Genomic DNA, 22,635 nt, shown 5'->3' with positions numbered 1-22,635 from the left:
TTTACTATTGCAACACATTTAATTCTATCAGCATTAGCTTTGGTGGGCTTTCCAGAACATGATACAAGCAAAGTAAGTCTGTGACAAGAGACAAAAAAAGAGGAATTCAGATTTCATAAAAATCATTATGAGTTGCAATGTTCTAGTTGCATTAGTGTGCCAAAACCATCCAAATTAGAAACCTGATGTATTGGAAGGAAAATAATCTGTAAGAATTTCTTAAAGGTAGTCGATTTTTTGTTTGTGGTTTTAGTAAAGTCTGGCAGAAGTGAAAGAGCTGGCAAATTAAATTTACAAAGCAATTTTAGCTTCTGCTCCTCAGATCCCATTACTTTTTCTTCAAAGGTGCTAAAAACTTGTGTTTCTTTCTCATTTGCACTTTGTCACTCTTGGTGAGGCTCTCATAATCCATGAACAGAATCAGAAGCAACAGCACATTCTCTTCACCAAAGACAAATTTGGGAAAAAAAAAAAAAGGCTTTGCAATACAGACTGAGGAGAAGAAATTGAACCAAATTAAGTAACAATCTATACCACATTCAATAAAACAATCAAAAGCTTTTTAAAACAAAACTGGCTTAGAGTTATTTTAAATTACTTACAGTGGGATCTGTTACTAACTTATTTTTCCATTCTATCATTTTCTCCAACCAGGAGGGGTTTTTTTATTTTAATAAACTAAGGGGGACAAATATGAGGTAATGAACAGGAATTCACCTGATTTGTATGCAAAGGAAATTCAAGGAGTTATTGCTGCCTGAAATCAATTAAAAATAAAATTCATAATGCATGAGGAATATATATCCATAGTTCAGCTTAGTCTGTCTAAAAAAACTAACAGAACAAACTAATACTTAAGCAAGAACATGCTTTCAAAGTTTTCCACAGAATAATCAGTTTCCTGAAAGTTCCTAGCTCCCTCTTCACTTTTAAGAGGTGCTGAAATATACAAAGACATATACAACATGGGCTGGGAAACTGAGTTCATTGAGAAAATAGACCAAAACAAAACTGACCAAAACTTGCATATTTCTAGTAGAATTTCCAAAGACAACAAAACAAGACTAGAAGGGTTTTGATGCTAGAACTGAGCTCACTAAGCACTTTGTTACACTGCTGGACAGAAAAAATGTCAGAGGTGGCTCTCCAAGATCCAACACTGCTGAAGTGAACAACTTATTTTGCTCGAGTAATCAGAACTACAGAGGCTTAAATTTCTCTAGTAAGCAGCATATCAATTACTGTGCACTTTAGATTTTTGACCTCCTGAGTCTTTCACATACAGAATGTGACCATCTCTTAAATACTTAAAGATGAGAAACATCAAGACAGAACTTTGGTCTTCTCTTGATAACCTCCATATGCTACAGCAAGCTGGAAGGGCATAACTAAGAGCAACACGTTTTCTCAAGAAATTAAAATTAGGGCACAAAACAACCCTGTTTAAAAAATAATCTCTTCACATTTGAGGGTGGTTATGCCATAAAGAATAAAATGCTGCTAAGCCACCTTTCCATCCAGATTTGCCCAGCCCTCCTTGCACTCTGGTCTAAAGATGCCTCAACTTAGTGATCAAACAAACCCCAGATAGTGCAGCTGCCCTCTTTCCAAATAATGAGAAGCAGGCTAGCAGATCTCTGCTCCCACCCCTGGTGACTGCAGCTGTGGGTCACTGCACAGAATGAAACCAAACAGGAGGGGATACATGGGGCTTAACCCCATCAGGCAACAGCAGATCAGGGTGTGATTGTCACATCCCAAGCTCAACCTGCACACACCTGAGGAAACACGCTCCCAAAGCCATTGGGAAACAAACTACCAGAAAAGCCAGAGCTAAGAGTCACCTTTTCAGATAAAAGTTACAGATTTCCTGTACACCCACACAGAGAAAACCAAGTACATCACTGCTAACCAGTACTTGACACGCCTTAAATTCTGGTCAGCGTGATTTCAGAGGTATTAATTGACAAAATGGTCACAGGTAACAAGTGAACTGAGGTAGAACTCTGTGACAGACAAATAAGCATTGCTCTGAAGGAAGATTTCATATCCCTCATATCCAAAAAGCTACATTAAAAAGTCAGCTTTTGTTTTTATTAGAACAAAAATCTAGAAAATAATGGCTTTCTGTAGCAAAAACTATGAGTTTGTTGGCTGGTTTGATTTTCTTCATGCATTTCAGTTTTAACAAAACCACTCAACCTTGAAACATCATCTTCCAAAATATCTGATTTGCCAGCTAGCTGATGTTTTCCTGGAACTCAGAGAAATCAAGGGGTCTACTGTTTTTGCTATGGCTCCAAAATTTGGATTTGTTCTCACATATGCAGGCAAAGCATCCTTAATACCAAACTGTTGGTTGTGTCATGACTCCCATCAGCTGATAAAATAATGTGGGGCAGGAGCATGACCTTTAGCCTCCCACGCTTAGGCAAGTTTGCTGAAATGGTTGAGGAATCTTCTCAGAGAGGTCAGGGATGCTGTTTCCCTTGCAGAAAAAAATGAGAACACAGTTTCAAAAATTTCCAATGCCCAAAACTCTCCCCTGTCTATCTGGGAAATGAAGATCCAGGAAAATGCAGCCCACAGGTCAAATTCTCCAGACCTTTTCAATCTAAAAATCAAGGGTACTCTAAATCACACTGAAGTTTTTGCTCCTCTCTTGTCCAAAATGGAGCAGAACAAGAATCACAGGAATCAAGGAGCTTTACATTTTTAATTATTCTTCTGAACCTCTTTCCACTGCTGCCATAAAATACACCTCCAGCACGCCACTCAAAAGACCACACTAGAAACAAACTAAAATCTAACACACTCCTGAACGATTTCCACTCACACAAGTGCCCTAAATTCTAAATTATTCACCAGAATTTCCTTTTGAACCTCATGTCCATTTATGTGAGTGCTGGGTTTAGTCCAGGACATTGTCAAGTGGACTCCAAGTAACTTAAATCACTTCCTCATACTTGAAGCATCCATGAAACCTCTGATCTGCACTTCATTTTTGTCACTACTGCCATTCCCCTGTATTGAGACTTCCATCCAAACAATTTAGGGCACTGCACTGTTAATACAAAAATAAGTAAATATTTATCATAACCCAAGAAGATAACACTGAATAACAAGAAACATACACTGCACACAAATACTTAGTGACCATTAAAACTTGCATGTAGCAAAGAATACTAATAACAAAAAAACTGAAATGCAAACAGCATAAAAAACCAGTATGCCTTCTGCCTCCACTTTCCTTGTTAGTGAGCCTTATATTAATAAGTGCTCTCACTTCCTGGTTTGTCAGAAACTACATTGTTTTAGAGTCAGAGCTGCTCACTCAAAGGAAGGAGGAGGGACGATAATTGTTTTTAGAGATGTTTCAAGACCTCTGGTAATAGCAGAGTGTCCTTGTAAACTTGAGAGTTTTTCTCCTAATGTTTGATTTCCTGCATCAAGGAAACATTATTAACTAGTCTAATTGCATTAAATTATGCAATTTAAAGCAAAAGGCCCAAAAAGTTCAATGGTACATATTACAATTGTAGTTTCAACAAGGAAAAGTTGTCTCCTCAATATTTAGTGAGACCTGATATGAAACATTAGATACAGTCACACAGCAATCAAAAAATAGCAACTGAGTCCCTAATTCATTAACTTAAAAAGGACACTGAAACCATATTCTACTCTTGCAAAAAGCAGACTATGTAAAACATGTTTGAATGAACTGCCCTCTGACACCCTCACCCCTGCACACAAAACATGAAAGTTCTACCTACTTCCAAAGTCAACAGGAAGCAAGAAGGGATGTAAACATCTTAAAAAAAACTGTTTTGATTTGAAACAGTGTGTGTGTGTTGACGACAGTTTGAGTTACTAAATTAACATTTAACTTTCTTATTGAGTACACCTGTTAAATGTTTAAACATAACAATACACTTCTCAGTTCTAAATAAAGCAACAATTTCTCTGAGGTAAACAAAGGAGGAGGATGCTTACAGTTGTTTCAAGTATGTGTGTGTATATATAGAGATGCTCACATGCTTTTTTTTTCAGCTTTTGTGGTAAGTAAAAAGAACATCGTCAAAATCCAGCACTGTGAAAGTGTAAACATGTAAAAAATTATTAACAGAAAAATAGCATTAAAAAACCCTTTGGATTCTTGTGCACAGCTCTTTCCTCTCATTCAGACAATCAACTTACCAGGTTAAACACAGTGTCAACTATGTCTCTGTTGGACACTTCACCAACTTCCACCAGTCCCGTCAGCACAGCGAATTTCATCTTGATGCCTCGGATGGGGACTCCCGGATTCAAAGGCTGCAGCACACTTCCCCCTTCAGCAGCGTTTCCTTCTCTTCCCGCTCCTCCTCCTCCATCATCACCTGTTGGCTGAACAACTTGCTTGCCTTCACTCGCCATGGCCAGTTCACCGCAGCCTCCGGCTTCCAGCGCCAGCTCCGCACGCTCGCCGCCCCGGGAAGACGCGGGGAGCCGGGAAGGTGCGGGCGGCCCTCGGCTTCCCTCCCTTGGGCTGCGGCTCCCGGGGAAAGCGGCGTCCGGCGGGGGAGGGTGCGGGCGGCCGGGAGGACGCGCCCTGGGAACCGCGGCTCCGCTCGGCAGGAGGCGTCTGTCACCGCGCTGCCCTCGGGCAGGTATCGGCAGCCTGAAGGACAGCCCGAGGTGTGTTTCAGCCCGAGGTGTGTTTAGTGTTTCAGCCCGCGCTCCTCATGCGCTGCCCACAGCCCGCACGTCCCGGCCCCTGCCCCGCGCCCGGCGGGAGCGCTCACGCCTCTCCCCGCGGAAGTGCTCCCGGACCCACCTCACCGCTTTAATCTGCTTTCTTTCTCTTTTTTTTTTATTTTTTTTTTTTTTTTTTTAAACCCAGAGGGAAAGCGCTCCTCCTTCCCGCCCGGCTGCTGCCCGCCGCGGGCCCGGCTGCGCTGAGGCTCGGCCGCGGGCAGGTGCAGCGCCCCGCCAAGTTCGCACTCACCGCGGGCTGCCGAGGGGGCGCGGGCTGCCCGACGCGCGGCTCCGGGGCCGGGGGGCGGCTGCGCTGCCCGGCTGCGGGATGGGCAGGGCCGCGCTGCGCCCGCCGCCGCTCCGCCCGCCCAAAGGCGCCGCAAGTTCCAGCCGCCGCTGCCGCCGCCTCACAGCGCGCTGCCGGCCAGCCCCATCTCCTTCCTGCCGGCGCTGCCGCCCGCTGCCGCCATGACAGCGCGGAGCCCCCGGAGCGCCTGCGCGGGCCGGGCGCGGGCGGGGCCGCGGCGCGGGGCGGGCGCGCGGGCTGCGCACGCCCAGGTGAGCGCAGGTGAGCCAGGTGAGCGGGAGCCGCGCCCTCATCCCCCTCATCGCCCGCCTGTCCCCTCATAGCCTTCATCCCCCTCATCGCCCGCCTGTCCCCTCATAGCCTTCATCCCCCTCATAGCCCTCATCGCCTTCATCCCCCTCATAGCCCGCCTGTCCCCTCATAGCCCTCATCCCCCTCATCGCCCGCCTGTCCCCTCATCGCCTTCATCCCCCTCATAGCCCGCCTGTCCCCTCATAGCCTTCATCCCCCTCATCGCCCGCCTGTCCCCTCATCGCCCTCATCCCCCTCATCGCCCGCCTGTCCCCTCATAGCCCGCCTGTCCCCTCATAGCCTTCATCCCCCTCATAGCCCGCCTGTCCCCTCATCGCCCTCATCCCCCTCATAGGCTGCCTGTCCCCTCATCGCCCTCATCCCCCTCATAGCCCTTACCCCCGGGACGCTGCTCACCTGTGGGGGTGCAGCGCCCGCCTGGACTTGAGGCTGTGCGCAATAACTTGTCCCAGACTGTTGCAACGTTCACAGAATTGGTAGGGAAAGGGCCTCTGGAAATCATCTGATCCATTCCCCCTGCTAAGGTGACACGTCCAGATGGGTCTGGAATGTATCCAGAGAGGGAGAGTCCTCCCTGGGCACCTTGTTCCAGTGCTCTCTCACTCTCACTATGAAGTTCTTCCTCATGCTGAGGTGGAACTTCTTGTGTTTTAGCTTATGACCATTACTTCTGTTCCTGTAGCTGGGCACCTCTGAAAAAGAGTCTGGCACCATCCTCTGGGTGTCTATCCATCTTTGTGATATTTATGTGCATTAATGAGATTCCCTTCAGTCTTCTCCAGACTGAACAGGCCCGGCTCCCACAGTCTCTCTGTAAGGGAGATGCTCCAGACCCCAAGTGGTGTGTCCCTCTTTTGCACCCTCTCCAGAAGCTCTTTGTCTGTCTTGTCCTGAGGAGCCCAGAACCGGACACAGCCCTCCAGACGTGCCCTCCTTAGGGCTGAGTTCTGTAGCTGTTAACTTAAATCTGACCTTCCTGAAGCAGTTTTCCTTTTGGAGAAGGGGATTTTTGTTTCGTTTTAGTTTTTTCTTTAAGAATTGAAGACACCCAGTGCTAACAGCGGGCCCCCAGGCGGGCGCTCCGCGTTCGCGGACCCTGCCCGGAGGAAAACCGCGGCTGTGCGGGAGAAGAGGATGTGTGGATGCTCCAGCTCCAGCTCCTGCCGCCGCCAGAAGCATCCCGGGGAGGCGGGTGAGTCTCTTCCACCCCCTAAAACCCCAGCATGGGCGGGTGTGCTGTCATTCTTCCTCCTCCTGCTGCCTCCCTGGAGAGCTCAAGGGGCGCGAATGTGGGTCATGAGAGACGCCACCCCGACGTGACGAGCCGAGGAAAAAAGGGAGGAGGATGAGGAAAGGAAAACTCGCTGTGCTCCTTCAGGTGAAAAGCCCGTGAAGGCGGCACCGGTTGTTCCTGTTTCTCAGAGCCGGTGTCACAGCCCCTCCCCAGCCCCAAAAAGTCTCCCCGAAGGGGCGGCACTGCCAAAACCCGGCACCCCGAAACCCCCGCTTAAAACTAAAAAAGGGATAAACCACACGAACTGCTGCCCTTTTTGTGCTCTCTCCCAGGGTGGCATGAGCTACAAATAGGCATCAATCCTATCCTATCTCTTTTACTTGACCTTGTACATTAATTTATTTGATATTAATCAGAGTATCTGTTAATAAAGAAGTGGAGAGTCTGCTCCTCCGAGCTCTTCTTTCAAGGAGTCTTCAACTGTACATTTTTATGGAGACTGCCTGGGCTAATAAAGGTTAAACACACTCCTAAACACTATTGGGTCTTGTAGCAGCTGTTTAACACACAGACAGGTGTTTGAGGTTTATTAACAAAGTAATACAGCCAACATTGCAGCATCAAAGCTTTCCAAAGTAAGGATCATCTCAGGAATGTGAACGTGACCTGCGGACAGACAGAACAAATATAAGCACACGTACATTTTAACACTTTATATCCTCTGTGGTACAAAAAGCTGTCATTTATGTAATTCTATGGAGGGACAGCAAACTAATCTTTAAACTGAAAAAAATTTATGGTTTGAAATCTGGCATTAAAGAATTTCCAAGGAGGACAATGTGGCATGAATATGGGAAATAGAAATTTCTCCTTACGCTTGATACTGCACCGTGTTTGGGACAGAATCATTTGGATGTACCCCTCCCTGTGTTTACACAGACAAAAAAAATGTAGAAGCAAACTCAAACCACAGTTTTTCTGGAAAATTCTTTTCTGAAGTGATCTGCAATGTTTCTTATAAGCATATATGATTATAATTGTTTAATATTAATTATGATACTAATGGTATTATTACTATTATATAATTATCAGCATCATAAAATTTTAACTTGCTTGTGACCTGATTTGAGAATGCCATACTTAGAATGTGTAGGTATCAAATTTCCCATGGTTTTGGGGCAAAAATTACGAGGCACTCAAGACAAGACATATTCCATTATAATGCCTGTTCCATTCCCTTCCTACGTAATTTTCTCACATTGTTACTTTTATCTATAGAGTGCATGTCAAGACTAGAACATTTCATAGCTGCTCTCCTGTTTGAATTTCCAAGTCCTAAGAAAAGACTGAGCTCCTTTTTTCCTTTCTCTTCTCATTTTCCTTGGTTACATACATACATACATATACATTATTAGGGAGGGATGGTTTGCTGCTCTAATTCGAGCAGCAAACATCTGCAGTTTCTTCCTCAGAATGAGAAATGTTTAGAGCTGTAATGTTGACACAATCAGTTTCTGTGAAGCAACAGTGATCTTGTGTGGCTACACACACGCTGTGTAATCTTGAAATTTTAATCTTAGTATTTGCTGCTGCCAGCATTTCCCATGCATGTTTTGGATTCCTTACATCTACTGCTTGAGCTTCCCTGTCTTTCTGAGTCACCTGTAGTTTGCTAAAGTATTACCTTCCCTCTTGTAGGGAAGATATAATTTTTATTTGAGCCTTTAAGCTGGCTAAGTACACAAACATGTCAGTTTTATCTGCCTGCTTTTAAGTATTCCCTCTATTCATGGTTGGCCTTTAAGGTTTCCATCAGGCTATTCCCCATCAGGCAAAAGCAGAAATGAGATAATGTTTGGAATTTTTCACATACCTAGTGACTTGGAGTATGTGTTCTGTTTGTGGCCTCTCCTGCTGTCCAAAGAGAATGTAAGGTTTGTTTTTAATATTTTTCTGCTTTCTTCTTCATTTTAACATCTCACTAGAAAGAAAATAAATAAAATACAATAAATTACAAAAATCCAGCTTAATAGATTTCAGATGTTCTCATCTAAACTGCATACTCCAATAGCCAGCAAATCCAGCTTGCCAGGGAAAGCAGCATTGTCACATTGAATCCTGTCAGATCTTCCTGTATTTCCTTACAGATAAATAAATACTCCCTGACTGGCCTTGATTGTTAAAGGCAATGGGGTATGTGCATTAGTCAAGACCAATAAAGTTCAGCAGATTTCCAGTTTAGAATTCCATAGACAATTGTGTAAATTTGATTTTTCAACCAGGTAAAATCAGTGTTAAATTCTTCAGCTGCCCTGTTGATCTCAATTTGGGATGAGTTCATGTTCAAGTGTGAGTTCATGTTCAAGTGACCAAACCAAAAACCTATCACCAAAGATCTGGAGAAACAGACTAGATTAGATTAACTAAAAGTTATTTACAAGACAGTTGAGAGTTGGAAGTAAACCCTGTCGTCCTGAGCTTTCCAGGTGTGATTGCAAGCCCAGTGCTGGTTCTGCCTCCCACAAGAAAACTGGAAGTGTTACACTAAAAGATTAAAAAATTACCGAAGTTTTCTGTAAACCTTACATCCCAAAAGAAAAATCAGAAAGCATGGATTAAAAATGAACTTAAACCCCATCTAGGGAATGAACTCCACAAGACCTTAGGGAAAGTATTAGTAAAGTCTCTAAGCCCCATTTTAAGAAAAAAATTACTTTAAATAATCTTTAAACTATTACTGTGGGTGCTGGTTTAGAAGCTTTCAAACCTTCTGATCCCCCTATTCATCACTGGTCAGACCCATTTGGGATTGCTGTGTCCAGTTCTGGGTTCCTCAGTACAAAGGGCACATGGGCACATTGGAGCAGGTCCTGGAGCAGGCCCCAGAGATGGTGAAGGGATTCAAGCATCTGGTGTAGGAGGAGAGCCTGAGGCAGCTGGGAGAGAGAAGCCCTGGGGGTCTTTTCAATGTGCATTAATAGCTGGTGGGGGAGCGAAGTGCAGCAGCTGAGGAACAGACCCACTGCCAGCTCCATTGCATCTGTTGTAAGTAATTTTTGGCAGCTGGAGTCATTATCCTTGAAATTGCTGCAGATAAATCTGAGCAGCACTCAGGGATCACATCTTTTAAGTAAAATCTCCCATTTAGTTCATATAGGATAAGAAAGCAAGGGTTCACAATAGCTCATAACTTTCTTCTGCTTTCACAGTGCAACTAAATTGATGTTCAGTTTTGTCAGGGTCTGAGGGAACACCTCCATAGCACCTAGCAATGTCAGAAAAAGTTTTAAACTAAGTACATTTTAGCAACTAAATCCTCTGCCTTTAAGCAAAATGAGGGAAGAGAATTAATAGACCATTTCATAACTTTTTATGACCGAATGCTTCTTAATCTTGAGCAATGGATGAGAAGAAATGGCTCTAGGTTGTGCCAGGGAGGTTTAGATGGGATATAAGGATCAAAGGGCTATCAAGCATTGGAATAGACTGCCCAGGGAAGTGGTGGAGTCACCATCCCTGGAGGTATTTAAAAGATGTGTGAATGTAGCACTTGGGGACATGGTTTAGGGATGGGATTGGCAGTACTGGGTTAATGGTTGAACTCCATGATTTAAGAGTGATTTTTCCAACCTAAATGATTCTGTGATATAGAGCTTCTTTGAAAATCCTTGACTGGATATTAAAATCCAAATTAAAAAGCTGCTTTTAAATACTGTTCATCTTAACTATGAGAGGTCCTCTCAGTTTCTTCAGAGAGCATAGTACTTCAAGAGAGCAATATCATCCCAAAACAAAGATCAGCCTTGCCTAAAGAGGAAGCTCGCTTTCTTTTTGATTAGGTGTGAAGGTTTTCACAGTATGTGTTAGATAGCATTATTTCATTTTTTAGATAAACTTTGGTGCATTTTTTATAATGTAGAGTTTTAGGTTTTTATAGTGTACTTTTAAAAATGCATATGGAAAATTTTTTTCTCATTTTTCTTTACAAGTGTAATCAGTATAACTCTTCATTTTTCTGCATCCTGTATTCGTGGTTGGTAGATTGCTGCTATCATGTTCTTAAAAGCACTGAATTAATAAATGAATGTCTAATGAGACTCAGCTAGGTGGCATTGGAAAATGCATTTCCATTCTCTAGGGAATTTATGCAGGCACTGAGCTAAAGAAGCTGCCTTACCTCATTTCTTTGGTTCTCTTAACCTAGGAATCTTCAAAACATCATTCCTTACATTATGCAGGCTATATCAGGAAATATCTCAGGAACTTTTACTACAGCAAATTCTGAATAAATTTATGAAACAAGTCATTGTGCACTACTCTTAATGATCAGTCTTTGCTTTTCCTTTTGATTCTGCACCCTTATTTTGTTAACCTTTTTTTTTCCACTCCCACAATTGTACTAAAAGATATGATTGTTGTTGTCGTAGTCTTCTTAAGAATCCAGCTTCTGGCAGCACTGAAAGACATGTTTGCTTTGTTTTCTGCTTGGTAGTAAACCCTACATTGGTTTTAGGCAAAACAAAGGTGTCTGACATGAGCAAACAGAAGACACTACAAATCATGTTTCTTCACTTGAGCCTTGTTCACTGAAAGCCAAGTTTAAATTCATGAGGTCAAATATCTGTGCACTTGCAGAGTGTGCTGGAGGGAGGTGTTTTGCACCTGTACTCACCTGCCTTGCTGTGCTGCACCCAAAGGATTCCGTAAGCAGCTGCTCCCAACCTTTCCCTCATCACATTCAGCTTGCACTGCAGTTGTTTTTCATGTACTGTTCAAACTCTCCAGCCAAGCCTGGTCCAAAAGAAGCGTAAGATCCAGAAATAGCTCCATATTAGAGTTTTGAGAGGGATTATGAGAGGTTTTCTGCATAAAACTCTAGTATGATCTCAGAGGATGTTTTGAAATCCCCAGCAAATTGCTTCTCACGGAGGCTGGATTAAGATCTGTGAAGTAAATGCAGTTATGGGCCCATGCTACATCACAGCAAGGAATGAGTAACAAAAACTTGAATTACTACTATCATTATTATAAAAATAGCTCACAGTTGGTAGATACTGTGATGCTTCAGTCTTTCAGTTCTGCTGTACAGTTTTAACTACAAAGGTTAGAGATGCTCCTGTATTGGACACAGGAGCCGTATAATCTCCCTGTGGCTTTTAGTACTTCTCTGGATCACAACACTGAAGCAAAAACAGAAGAGAACAGACAAGCCTGAGGATTTTGGCAAAGTCATTGTTTCCCAGAGACCGCATAGCAACTGGTGGCTGCACAAAAAGGAAAAAAAAAAATAAGGGGAGGGTGTGTCTGAAAATTCATGCTGTTTGGTTGTCTTAACTTATGTACATTTTGGATGCTGTATTAATTTTGGCTCACCTGAAAGCTTTCTATAGTAGCTACTAATTATTTATATTTTTCTGTCACACATTTTTTTGTCACCTCATTTTCTTTTCAATATAGCTCCCCCTGAATTGATGCTTTTCTAGGATTCAGAGGGAGGAGGCTCTGTGGGAGGGAAGAAATTTAATAGGGCTTTGTATAGAAGGATGTGCAGGTCAAGGAAGAGAAGGTGATCTTCATGTTTTAGAAGGAAGGAGAAGGACAATATCAAAACAATGGAGTGTATTAAAGAGAGGATGGAACAGCAGAAAGTGAAAGGAATGGGGACTAAGAGCCTGTTTTAGAGAAACAGGAATAAATGGCAAGGAAATGCCCAGGGAGACAGTCCATATAGAGCAATAATGAATCTGTTCCTGCTTTAGGAACAGAATGGAAACAGGAATAAAATATTTAGAGTATTGCTGTTTTACCAACCTGCAGTGTCTTTCATTAGGTTATTAGAAGTCATGCACCAAGGAACATTCTTATATTTATCTACCTGAGGAGTCACAAAGTGATCAAGGATTGTCTGACTGGATTAGCTGTGATATTTTGCATATCAAGGCACTCAAACTGACTATTTTGCAAAGCAGACAGGTGCTGTAGACAGTATGTTATTGTTAAGCACCAGGCACATTGGAAGCCAGTATTTCCTGAAAATACAAATCTTTTACATAATCTCTTCTGTATTATCCCCTATATCCTATCCCCACTAGATTTATGAAACAGCAATTCGCCACTGATCCGATTACTCCAGTTAGCACCAACTGAAAACAAAAAAAAGTACTTCCATCTCAAAATGCTGTGAACATCTAGTTAACTCAGGGGAAATAGGAGGTCTGAAGAAAACCTGAAATCTGGCAACAGGGACCCTATGTTAGGGCATAGAATTAAAGTGAAATTAGGAGATAGGATCAAGGAATTAACTGATCAAAGGTAGATCTAAGCAATGTCCATGGTATCATGTCCATCTTGGTTTGGTAACACTTGACCAGATGGTAATACATTAATAAGAGGTGCTGCCAATATTACAGCAATTCTTCTGTGGAAGCACTAACAAGAGACATGAAGCCAGTCTCAGCTGATACCTCAATGAATACTCTGTGTGAAATTCATTTTCTTTATGTTGATAAGAGGTGAATTGATGGAGTTGTGTGATGACTTAAATATGATGTCAAGTGATCACCCCAAATGTTATTGGTAAAAGCAAGACCATAGTTATCTCTGCAGCTGCCAGCCACTTACTCACCTGCCTAAGGGATAACTGATCCATTTCTGTTATTGAGATGCCATTGTGGAAACTATTGATCTACATATGGCCAGATAAATGAAATTAAACTTGTGATATGTTATTACACTTTCATAAAAAAAACCCCAGGACTATCCTAGCACTTGAAAACATTGCAAGAATTCTGATCCAGACTATGATGCAACCACATTATCCTGTCTAGAATTACCTTCCATTACTGCTATCTACTGCAGAGCTCCACAAAGATACTTAAGTATTGTTTCACTCTGGCTCTGGTACTACAATCCTGAGAAATGTGAAAAGGCCCCAGAGATTCAGAGTGTTTTTTAAAACTTGTTCTAGTAGTTCTCATAAATCCTAAATTCACTGAGAATTTCAAGAGAAAACATTCCTGGGAGACTTTGATTTTTCTCACATTCATGCACAGAAGGCTAGAGAGATATCCAATAGGATTGTTTTAATTAATGATCTGCATCATATGAAGAAACTGTAAGCTTCAGGTCAGTGAAAAATGCCATCGGACGAGGAAAATAGTGGAAGGTTAGTACTGCACATCATGTTTTCTTAATTTTTGGTCTATTTAGGAATGGACTTCTTTTCATATGGGAAAAGAAGAGAGATGGGAGAATGCAGCAGAAATAATTGCACGATTATGATTATCTGACAGTCAAGTAGGCACTGAGAACCTTTAGACAGAGCTTCCCAAATCATGGCACATACCAGTGGTGGCACACAGACCACTGCCAAGTGCTGTTCAGGAAAGAGCAAAGAACTGCTGCTGCCTCAGTGCCTTTCAATAGCAACTTCAGGTGCTCCCCTTCAGGCCTGCCCAGGGGTCCCAGAACATAAGGGCAGAGACCTGTGTGAAGAACCTGGTGAATCTTTCTTCTGTTAGCACAATTGTGATTGTGTGATTCACTTCCAGACACCTTGTAAGTCTGAGGGAAGATGAACAATCTACATTATCCACACTTCAATCATTCTGAGTGCCCCGGTAGATATTATTACTTCTTTTAAAGTATAGCTAATTCTGCATTATAATAATTTTTAAAGTTTTTCTTAATTAACTCCTTTTTTTTTTTAAATCATGCAATTTTTAATTACTCTGCCAAATTCACCACTAATGGGTTCCTTATACATTAAAAGCCAGCTTTCTTCTACAAGTTTCCATTTCTTTGTTATGTTCGTATGAGCTTGCAAATCTGTAAGCACTTTTCTCCATTTGCAGGCCAATGGGGGGAGGTCAGGATGTTTATAAAGACCTGGAATTCCAAAAAAATTCATTTTGTATTTAGTTTTGATTACTGCCACTTAAGCGTAATGACAACATCCATCTAGTTAAAAGTTCAGTTTCATTGGAAATAGTTTTTTTTCCAGCAAAACACTGCTAATCAAAAATGTATGAGCAATTCTTTCATAAGTAGAACAAAAAAAAAAAGTAAAATAGTCTCATAAAATAAAAAATGGAGAGTGAACAACTTTCTGTTCTAACATGGCCATCTGTCATTTATAAAGACATCACCCCATTAACCTGTCTAATCAACTCCATTCTTTTTTCAAAGTTGGTCAGGTAAGTTTATGAGGAGACATAGATGTTCTCTTGATTAAATCTGTTGTAAAATGGCCTCCCTGGTGTTCTGCTTTGTGTGCATTTACACATATAAAGGTAATTACAAGTACATATCACTACTGTAAATTCCATGCTTGTCATGTTACAGTACATGACATTTTCATTTCCTCTTGGTGAAAATGAAATCTGATATTTTCTGTTCAAGCAATAATGACCAATTAGAATTTGTTATTAACAATGTTTACCCAAAAGTACTCCAAGTCATGAGGTGGTTTCCTCCGAGGCAGCTGAATTTATAATGTGGAAAAAAGGGGGTTGACATGTTGCTATACCACCTTCAGCCATTCCCTCTCAAGCCTGGTTATTCCTTCAGCAAACAGGGAGACCCTTATAGAAAACCCACAATGTAAGGAAGAATATTACTGTGATCAAGTTTAGAAATGAAAACCCTGAGATGAGCTCAGTTGGTCAGAGCCTGGAGCTAATAATGCCAAGGTCGTGGGTTTGATCCCTGTATGGGACATTCACTTAAGAGCTGGATTCCATGATCCTTGTGGGAATATTCTGTGAAACCATTCTCCTCACAGAAATTTCAGAAGTCTGTCTCTGGCCTTTCCTCCCTGGCATTTTGCTTTTATCACAGGAAGCAGAGCTCAGCTGTCGTGCAGCAGTTGGAGGCAGTTGAGCTGCACCAGTCCTGTGCAATGTGGTGAAGTTATCTGCACCAGGATTGCTTCAGTGCCCTTGGGTGCCCCAGCTCTTGGGGGAACTATTGCAAACTGACCCTCAGAAGAACAGAATAAATCCAAATAACTGTGCTGTGCCTGGGAACCACAACAGGAAGGTTTCTCTAGCACACGGTCAGAGTTTATGGAGATAGCTCAAATACCAAGTGCATTTTAGATGGTCACTTAGGGAAGTCCCAAATAGGTTGTATTTGACAAAATGCCGGTTTTTTCACTGCAAATTTCAGCACTTGGACTACTTTTTAAACTGCCTACTTCTTTTGTTTAAAATAAAATACACATCCTCAATCCTGAGATGTGTAGATTTGTGCATATGAAGAACTTTCTAAAAAAACCTTCAAAGATGATGGAAAGCATCCTTATTTTTAGAAGAGTTTGAGTCTGAGAATGAAAACTTTTCAAAAATTGAAATCTTCCCTCTAGAAACTTTCCTCTCTAGAGGTAACCTGAGAAATGAACAACACACAAACCTACAGTGAGGTGAGAAGGAAAACCAGCTCTATATTCAATGTAGAGAGAGAGAGGGTTAAAAGAGAGCAAGCAGTTGGAATTATGTTGTGGCATATCATAGGACAGAAAGCAGATGATAACTTTTGGGGTGCTCCATTTCCAGATGGAAGCAGATCTGCTCTACTCTCCCTGAAATTCAGCAGATGAAGCTGGCAGGGGAGTGTTATAACTCAAGGAATGGCCAGCATATCTCTAGACATATCTCAGAGTATTAGAAATTCAAAGGCAGCCTAAAAATATTCAGACATAGATTAAATATCTATAACCTTGTCTCAAGCATAGAGACAGAAGAATGGAGAACCTGACTGGCCACTTCTTCCTCTTTCCCAGGTCATAAGCACCGGTGTTACAATCACAGACATAGCGTTGCAGCTATTTCATCACCTTTTTCTCTCTGTGAAGGAAGCTGACACTTGGAAAAACAAGGAGTAAGCTTATGCCACCTCTATGGTCTGAAAAGAATAGGATGTGATATCATGCAGCAGCTATTTCAAAAAAGGTAAAAATTGTGTGGTTTTGAGTGATTTGTGATTTACTGGCTCTTCCCTTAATATTTTTTATCTCAGAAGTGAAGGGAGATAGTATCGGAAGCAGAGAGTAGAAGCAGCAGTGGCAGACTGAAAACAGAACTTACTCTTGTTCTGGCAGCCAGGATGTCATGAGAAGTTGTGGATGCCCCATCCCTGGAGGTATTCAAAGCCAGGCTGGATGGGGCTTTGAGAAATTTGGTTTAGTGGGAGGTGTCCCTGCCCATGGCAGGCAGGTTGGAATGAGATGATCCTTAAGGGCCCTCCCAACCCAAATCGCTGTGTGATTCCTGGCAGGGTGCTCTGAAGGGCAAAGGGCCACAGAGACTGGTCAGTCTTTAGATGCCAGCATCCTGAAAGCACAGGGACCATCCACCCAGAACTGCAAGAAAATGGGTGTACACAGCAGGCAGCCAGACTGGTTGAACAGGAAACTCCTAACTCAGTTCAAATGTGAAAAGGAAGTGTGTGGGGCTGGATGTGGGGATGGGCTGAGCAGTAGAAACAGAAGTTTTGTGGCTCTGCAGGGATGGAGTTGGGTGTTGCTGCTGCATGTTGCCAGACAGGGTGTGGAATCCACAACCATGGAAATTTAAAAAAACTTGGATGCATAAAACCCTAAGCAACCTGACTGAACTTTCCAACCTAAATTACTTAATTATTCTGTTCTTTACAGAAATCAGAGTTGAACAGGCCAGCCTAGACCACTTTCTTCAGGGCACTGTCCATCTGAGTTTTTACTCCACAGAAAGGCTATTTGCCATTCTAATTTAGGTTTATTTCATATGACAAACTTAATCCTTACTGTTTCATTTCTGGCAGTCTTTCTTTTCAATTTGTGTGAAATGTATGTATCAGTATATCCATTTCTTTCTTGAAGGGGATGTCAGTTTTCAAGCCAGGATCTGCATTGTTATGAGGATTTAAAGATGAAATCAATTAATATCCTGATTTAATGTAGGGTAGAATTGTTTTTTTCTAAAAAATACAGACTGAAGTCTACTTTTTTATTGTTTCTTTCTTTCTATGTGCACAGGCAGTTTAGAAATGTATAATGTGATATTTTGTAATGAGAGGTACTTCAAATTCTTGTTAAAAATTGCTTCATTTTGAATATCGATAATTACAAAAAAATATATATTTAAAAATGTTTTCTGAGAGCCAGTCACATCAGAAGAAAAAAATCCATGTGTTGTTAGCATAATGAGAAATAAAGAATACAAGAGTAGCAGGAATTTTCTACAACAATCTCTCCACTTTTTATACATTTTATATAAATGAATGGATCTAAAAATATTTGTAGTAGGGAAGTGAACTAGATGACTTCTTGATGGTACTTCCTTTAAAATATTTCTGCGGTTTCTTTGTCAGGATATCCCACATTACAGACATAAACCCAGGGCTGAGAAGCCTTTCTGCATAAGCTCATACATACTGAAATATGCTGAGGTCTCTTTAGTTAGATCATTGTATTTAGCTGAAAAAGATCCAATAAAGAAGGCCTAAGTGCAGAAATAAAGGTTTACATGATCTGGTACTGGACTGATTTTGATGAAAATGTCCACTTCTAGTAGCATAGCAAGGTTTTTTATCCATTTCAGAAGAATCTCTTTCTCGACTTAAACTTGTATCATAAAAGGATACAGAATTAAAATAGGTGTTATCAGATATTAGAATGCAATCTCACTGTTTAAATTTAATAAATATAGCAAATTAGAATCTTGCTTAAATAAAGAAGCGAAAACTAAACAAAGGGTTTAGAAGTCAACTGTAAAAATAAGTCTAAGTATCCCCGTGTTTTTAAAGGCTTGAATTCCAGCATTACAGAAGTGTGGACATTGTTGGGGACTGGATACTAGTGATGAGTCTATTTGCTGCCTTTTGGAAAAGAATTTTCCACTAAAATCATGGCTGCCAGATTTCCTATACCCCTTGCTTCCCTCAAACATTTTGGAGGCTCCCATCATCTTAATATAAGCTGTAAAAGGGATAATTTGGCCCTGGGACCACATATGCAGCAGTTCCTGTGACACTTCAGACAGCTGGTAGTCTGAAAAGTGCAATTTAAAAACACTTATGTGAGCAAATAATCATGTTCTTCACTTACTAAATTAATTTAATGAGCCACATAGTAAAATTATGCCGCAAGCCATTCCTGATCCTTGAGATGAAACATGCTACTCTTCAAATAATGCTGTACAGTGAAATACTTATTCCTTGAAAGGGGAAAAAACTCACAGAAATATCTTAATTTAGCTGTGGTATCTGATCTTTCATATTTCTAACATATGGACCCAGTAAAAGTGATGATTAGGTAAATAGATATTCAGGCATATGCCTCTTAGACAAAAACTTTTAAAGTCTCATTTTCTTAATTTGAAGTGGGTGCTGGATAAAATGCATGAGGAAAGTCAGATTTTTTTGCCAACTACAGCATAGTGGAAATCTTCTTGCATAATGAAGTGTTAACTAAGTCATGCTTTTGGAGAATGATTTAAAGTGTGATTCCAGCACCACGGGACTGTGAAAAAAGCAGGGCACCACGGTGTCTCAGTAATTTCAGCATAGGATATGCTGAGCTTGCAAGGAAAAAAAGGTGGGAATGTTTGGTTTGGGATTTTTTCCCCTTCCTAATTTCCAGCTGCTCAAACTCCTCCTCTGGGATTTTTACATCTCATGCATGATTAAGTAGAATAAATTATCATCAGACTAAATTGCATGATTGACTCTAGCTGAGTTGGCAGGAGAGGGGGGGAGACTTTAAGCTGCAACATGGGCAAATTTGGTGGGAAATAACTGAGAAAGAAAATGTTCAGCTGCCTCACTAGGGGTCTTTTGCAAAATAATACCTTATAGAAAAATCAGAGCTTTCAGAATAGCATAATAATGAGCTAAAACAAGCTTGTATAAAAAGATGCATGATATCCTAGTTACAGGAAAACTCACTAGGAATTTTATGGATAAATTCCAGATTTTTCTACCAAACATCAGAGAAAAAAATCCAGGGAATTAAGAAGCACAAAGATAAATACAAATTTTGATAATCAATACTTTGCTTAGGATAAAAAAAAAAAAAAACAAAAAACAAAAAACAAAAAACAAAAAAAAAAAAAAAAAAAAACAAAAAAAAAAACAAAAAAAAAAAAAAAACACAGGAAAAAGAAGAGAGAATAGAGAATATACAAAAATGGCCTAAAACAGGTAAATCTGAACAATCAACTTAAGCATGACCTAAAAGAGCAGAGGATTATGGAGCACAGGCATTATCTGTCCCCCCCACCCAGTTTAATTTGCAGAAGTAGAAAATTCAGAGGGAGCATATAACATCTGGCCTCTATTCCCTACAGAGGCCACATTTAATTGTGCTTCCACTAAGAGACCATTATTTTGTCTAAACAGCTTTCTGCTCTTTTAACCAGAGAACTCTTCAGATTCTGGCTCTACCTGTGCCCTCCAAAGCAGCAACAGGAGGAAATGGATGGAGATTCTGGAGGAAAGGGCAGGAGTGGCCACTCCCAGGGAAGGGAGTAATACCAGAGGTGAGAGGGGCTGGAAATTCACTGTTCTCCCTGTTATTACAAATGCTGGGAAGTGATCCATGCTAGCAGTAGTTTATTTCTTCATAATTTATGTGTTATGCCATGATGTTTTGCTATAGTGGGATCCAAACTATTCCAAGTATTTTTAATTAACGAGGACCCATAAAGGAAGAATTATATATCCATGCAAGAAAATGGGACAGCAGGGAGGTTCTCATGTGAGCCAGGGCTCTAAAGAAAATGTTGCCAATGAGGCATAAGGCTGCCTGCATCTGGACTTCCACAATGCTGTAAATACTTTGGGTGAGTTAAATAATGTAAACTTGAAGCAAAATCAAAACCAGAGCATTGAATAGGCTGTAGAAGTGCTATAGAAAAGCATATCCTCACCAAAAATGAATCCTGCATGACAAAGTCCTTGGACCTTGATTTTTTTCTGCCTAAATTACACCTGAGCTGTTGACTGATGTTACACCCAATGAAATTCAGGTTTGACTAATCTATTCCTTAATACCTGCTTGTTGTAGGCAAAAATAAAGTGTTACATGTATCAGAACTAAGTATTTTTTTCCTAAATTAGAGTATTTTCATATAAAGTTAACTGAAGTGAATTTGCCATGGAAGTGGGCCATCAGGATCTGGCTGTGCCAAGGTACAGAGCTGGCTTGGCTTTTTTGCTATGCAAGTTATTTCTGTAGTTATACCCTGCCTGTAAGGTTTGCTAAACTAGAAGTGCAAAAACAGTTGTAGGAGTTATCTGAGAAGGGGAGAGAAGGATTTAAAACAAAGAGCTTGTGTTTTACTTTGCTTGTAAGGTAAAAGCAAAGAGAAATTTGGGGATAATGTGTATTAAGTGTGCTTTATGACAACTAAAATAAAAGGGAAGATACTTTTTTACATCTGGAAATAATAATTTTCTTGATTCAGATGCTAAATAAAGTGAGGATGATTCCTCCCTCAAACATGGAGTACATAAATTAGTTATACAAGAATAGTGATTTTTTTTTTTGCATATTATATTCATAAATATTAGATAAAAGAAGAATCACAGTTAAAGAAAGCAACAAAAGCTAGGGCAGACTCTTGTGTTTTCTTTTTATTAAAATTAATTAGTAGTCTTGCTTGAATTCTTAAAATAATTCCTATCCAGAAGTTAAACATGCTTAAATAAATGGACTGCATAGATTTCCAAAGAAAGGCCCAACACTATTGTCAGATTTATTCTAGTTTTTATTCTTGTTTTTATTCTAGTAGATTTAAAAATAAATTTTTAATAAAGACCAGTTTCTGTTGATCACTTGATAATAGCTTGTATGGTTGATGTATATTAAAAAACTGGTTTCTAGAAAAGAGCCTTTTGGTAGGAACTGAAAGTTTTCACTGATGGTTTAAAAAAACATACCATGAGGTTACATTTCTTAGGAACATTTAAAAATATCTTTGACACATGTAGCAATAAGAAAGTGCTATTCAAAACTTGATCATTTAAAGAGAATTAATAGAAATCCATTTTGTTCAGACTGGAAACCTGAAAGGACAAGACTGAACAAGACTTTCATTCCCCTTTTTAAAATAAAGAACAAACAGTCATATCCTGAAGTGTTGATTGAGCTCTGCACTCTTAGTTCTCCCTGGCTTTAAAGGTGCCCTTCTCTTTGTCTGCAATGTGTGATAAGGGAAGTGACTTCTCCTTTCTTAAACCTGTATAAAGATCCTTGGGACTGATTTTATTTGATTTAGGGAAGCTGAGAACAGGAAATTTTCTGGCACTTCCACTGTCCTTATCTTACATCATGATTATTAGCAAAGGGCACTACAGAACCTCTTCATGTTGAGGAAACTGCAGTAATTTTGGGTATAGACAAGATCTCAAAACAGTTATGCAGTTAAATGGAAATGGACAAAGCTAGAGGGGAAGGCAGACTTTGTTTCCTCTATGTTTCCAAAAATTTACAGGGAGCTACATAAAACATCCTGGCTTCTGAAGTACGAAATAATGTGTATTCCTAGGTGGAGGTTAAACCCTTCACAAGAACAAACAGCTCTTTTTCCCAGAAAGCCTTTCAGCTAGAAATAGAAATTAAATAGACCTTCGCATTTAAAGTGAGAGCTTCTTTAGATCTTAGTTATTATCTTCACACATATCTTTTAAATCCAATTCTAGTGTAGATATATATTTCATAACCAGTTCTGACCATATGATATAATTTTGCCTGACATGATGGATATAAAAGCCACATTTCATAGCTTACCTTTGATTCAGTCTCCTGCCAGTCTGGTGGGACAGTGGATAGGAACACCTCTGCTGCTTACAGCCTCTGGTGAAGCCAGCTTTTTTTAACCAATGCCTAATGAAGCCCTTTACTCAGCACTGCTGATGGCACACCTGGAGAACTGTGAATACCCAGATGGCCAAGAAGGCCAGTGGCAGCTTGGCCTCTATCAGCAAGTGTGGCCAGCAGAACCAGGGTAGTGATCATCCCTCTGTACTCAGCACTGCTGAGGCTGCACCCCAAATCCTGGATGCC

General features: G+C 40.7%; 1 protein-coding gene and 1 long non-coding RNA gene across 2 annotated transcripts in view; both read right to left on the bottom strand.

Annotated features, from left to right (window-relative positions):
* LRBA (LPS responsive beige-like anchor protein) overlaps positions 1–5,226 on the bottom strand; it is a 357,700-nt gene extending 352,474 nt beyond the window's left edge. The window contains 2 exon segments of the mRNA XM_056489737.1: positions 4,198–4,660; positions 4,988–5,226. Coding sequence (XP_056345712.1) covers positions 4,198–4,416 — 219 coding nt within the window. The 5' untranslated portion in view covers positions 4,417–4,660; positions 4,988–5,226.
* Positions 5,227–5,761: 535 nt separating this feature from the next.
* Positions 5,762–11,950, bottom strand: LOC130252304 (uncharacterized). Its single transcript, XR_008840330.1, has 3 exons — positions 11,263–11,950; positions 8,464–8,571; positions 5,762–7,256 (listed from the first exon to the last, which is right to left on the bottom strand). It is a non-coding gene; the product is annotated as an uncharacterized LOC130252304 (long non-coding RNA).
* Positions 11,951–22,635: the final 10,685 nt, after the last annotated feature.

This window comes from Oenanthe melanoleuca, chromosome 4 (genome assembly GCF_029582105.1).
Source record: "Oenanthe melanoleuca isolate GR-GAL-2019-014 chromosome 4, OMel1.0, whole genome shotgun sequence".
Lineage (NCBI taxonomy): Eukaryota > Metazoa > Chordata > Aves > Passeriformes > Muscicapidae > Oenanthe > Oenanthe melanoleuca.
This window is presented reverse-complemented; position numbering and strand designations above follow the sequence as displayed.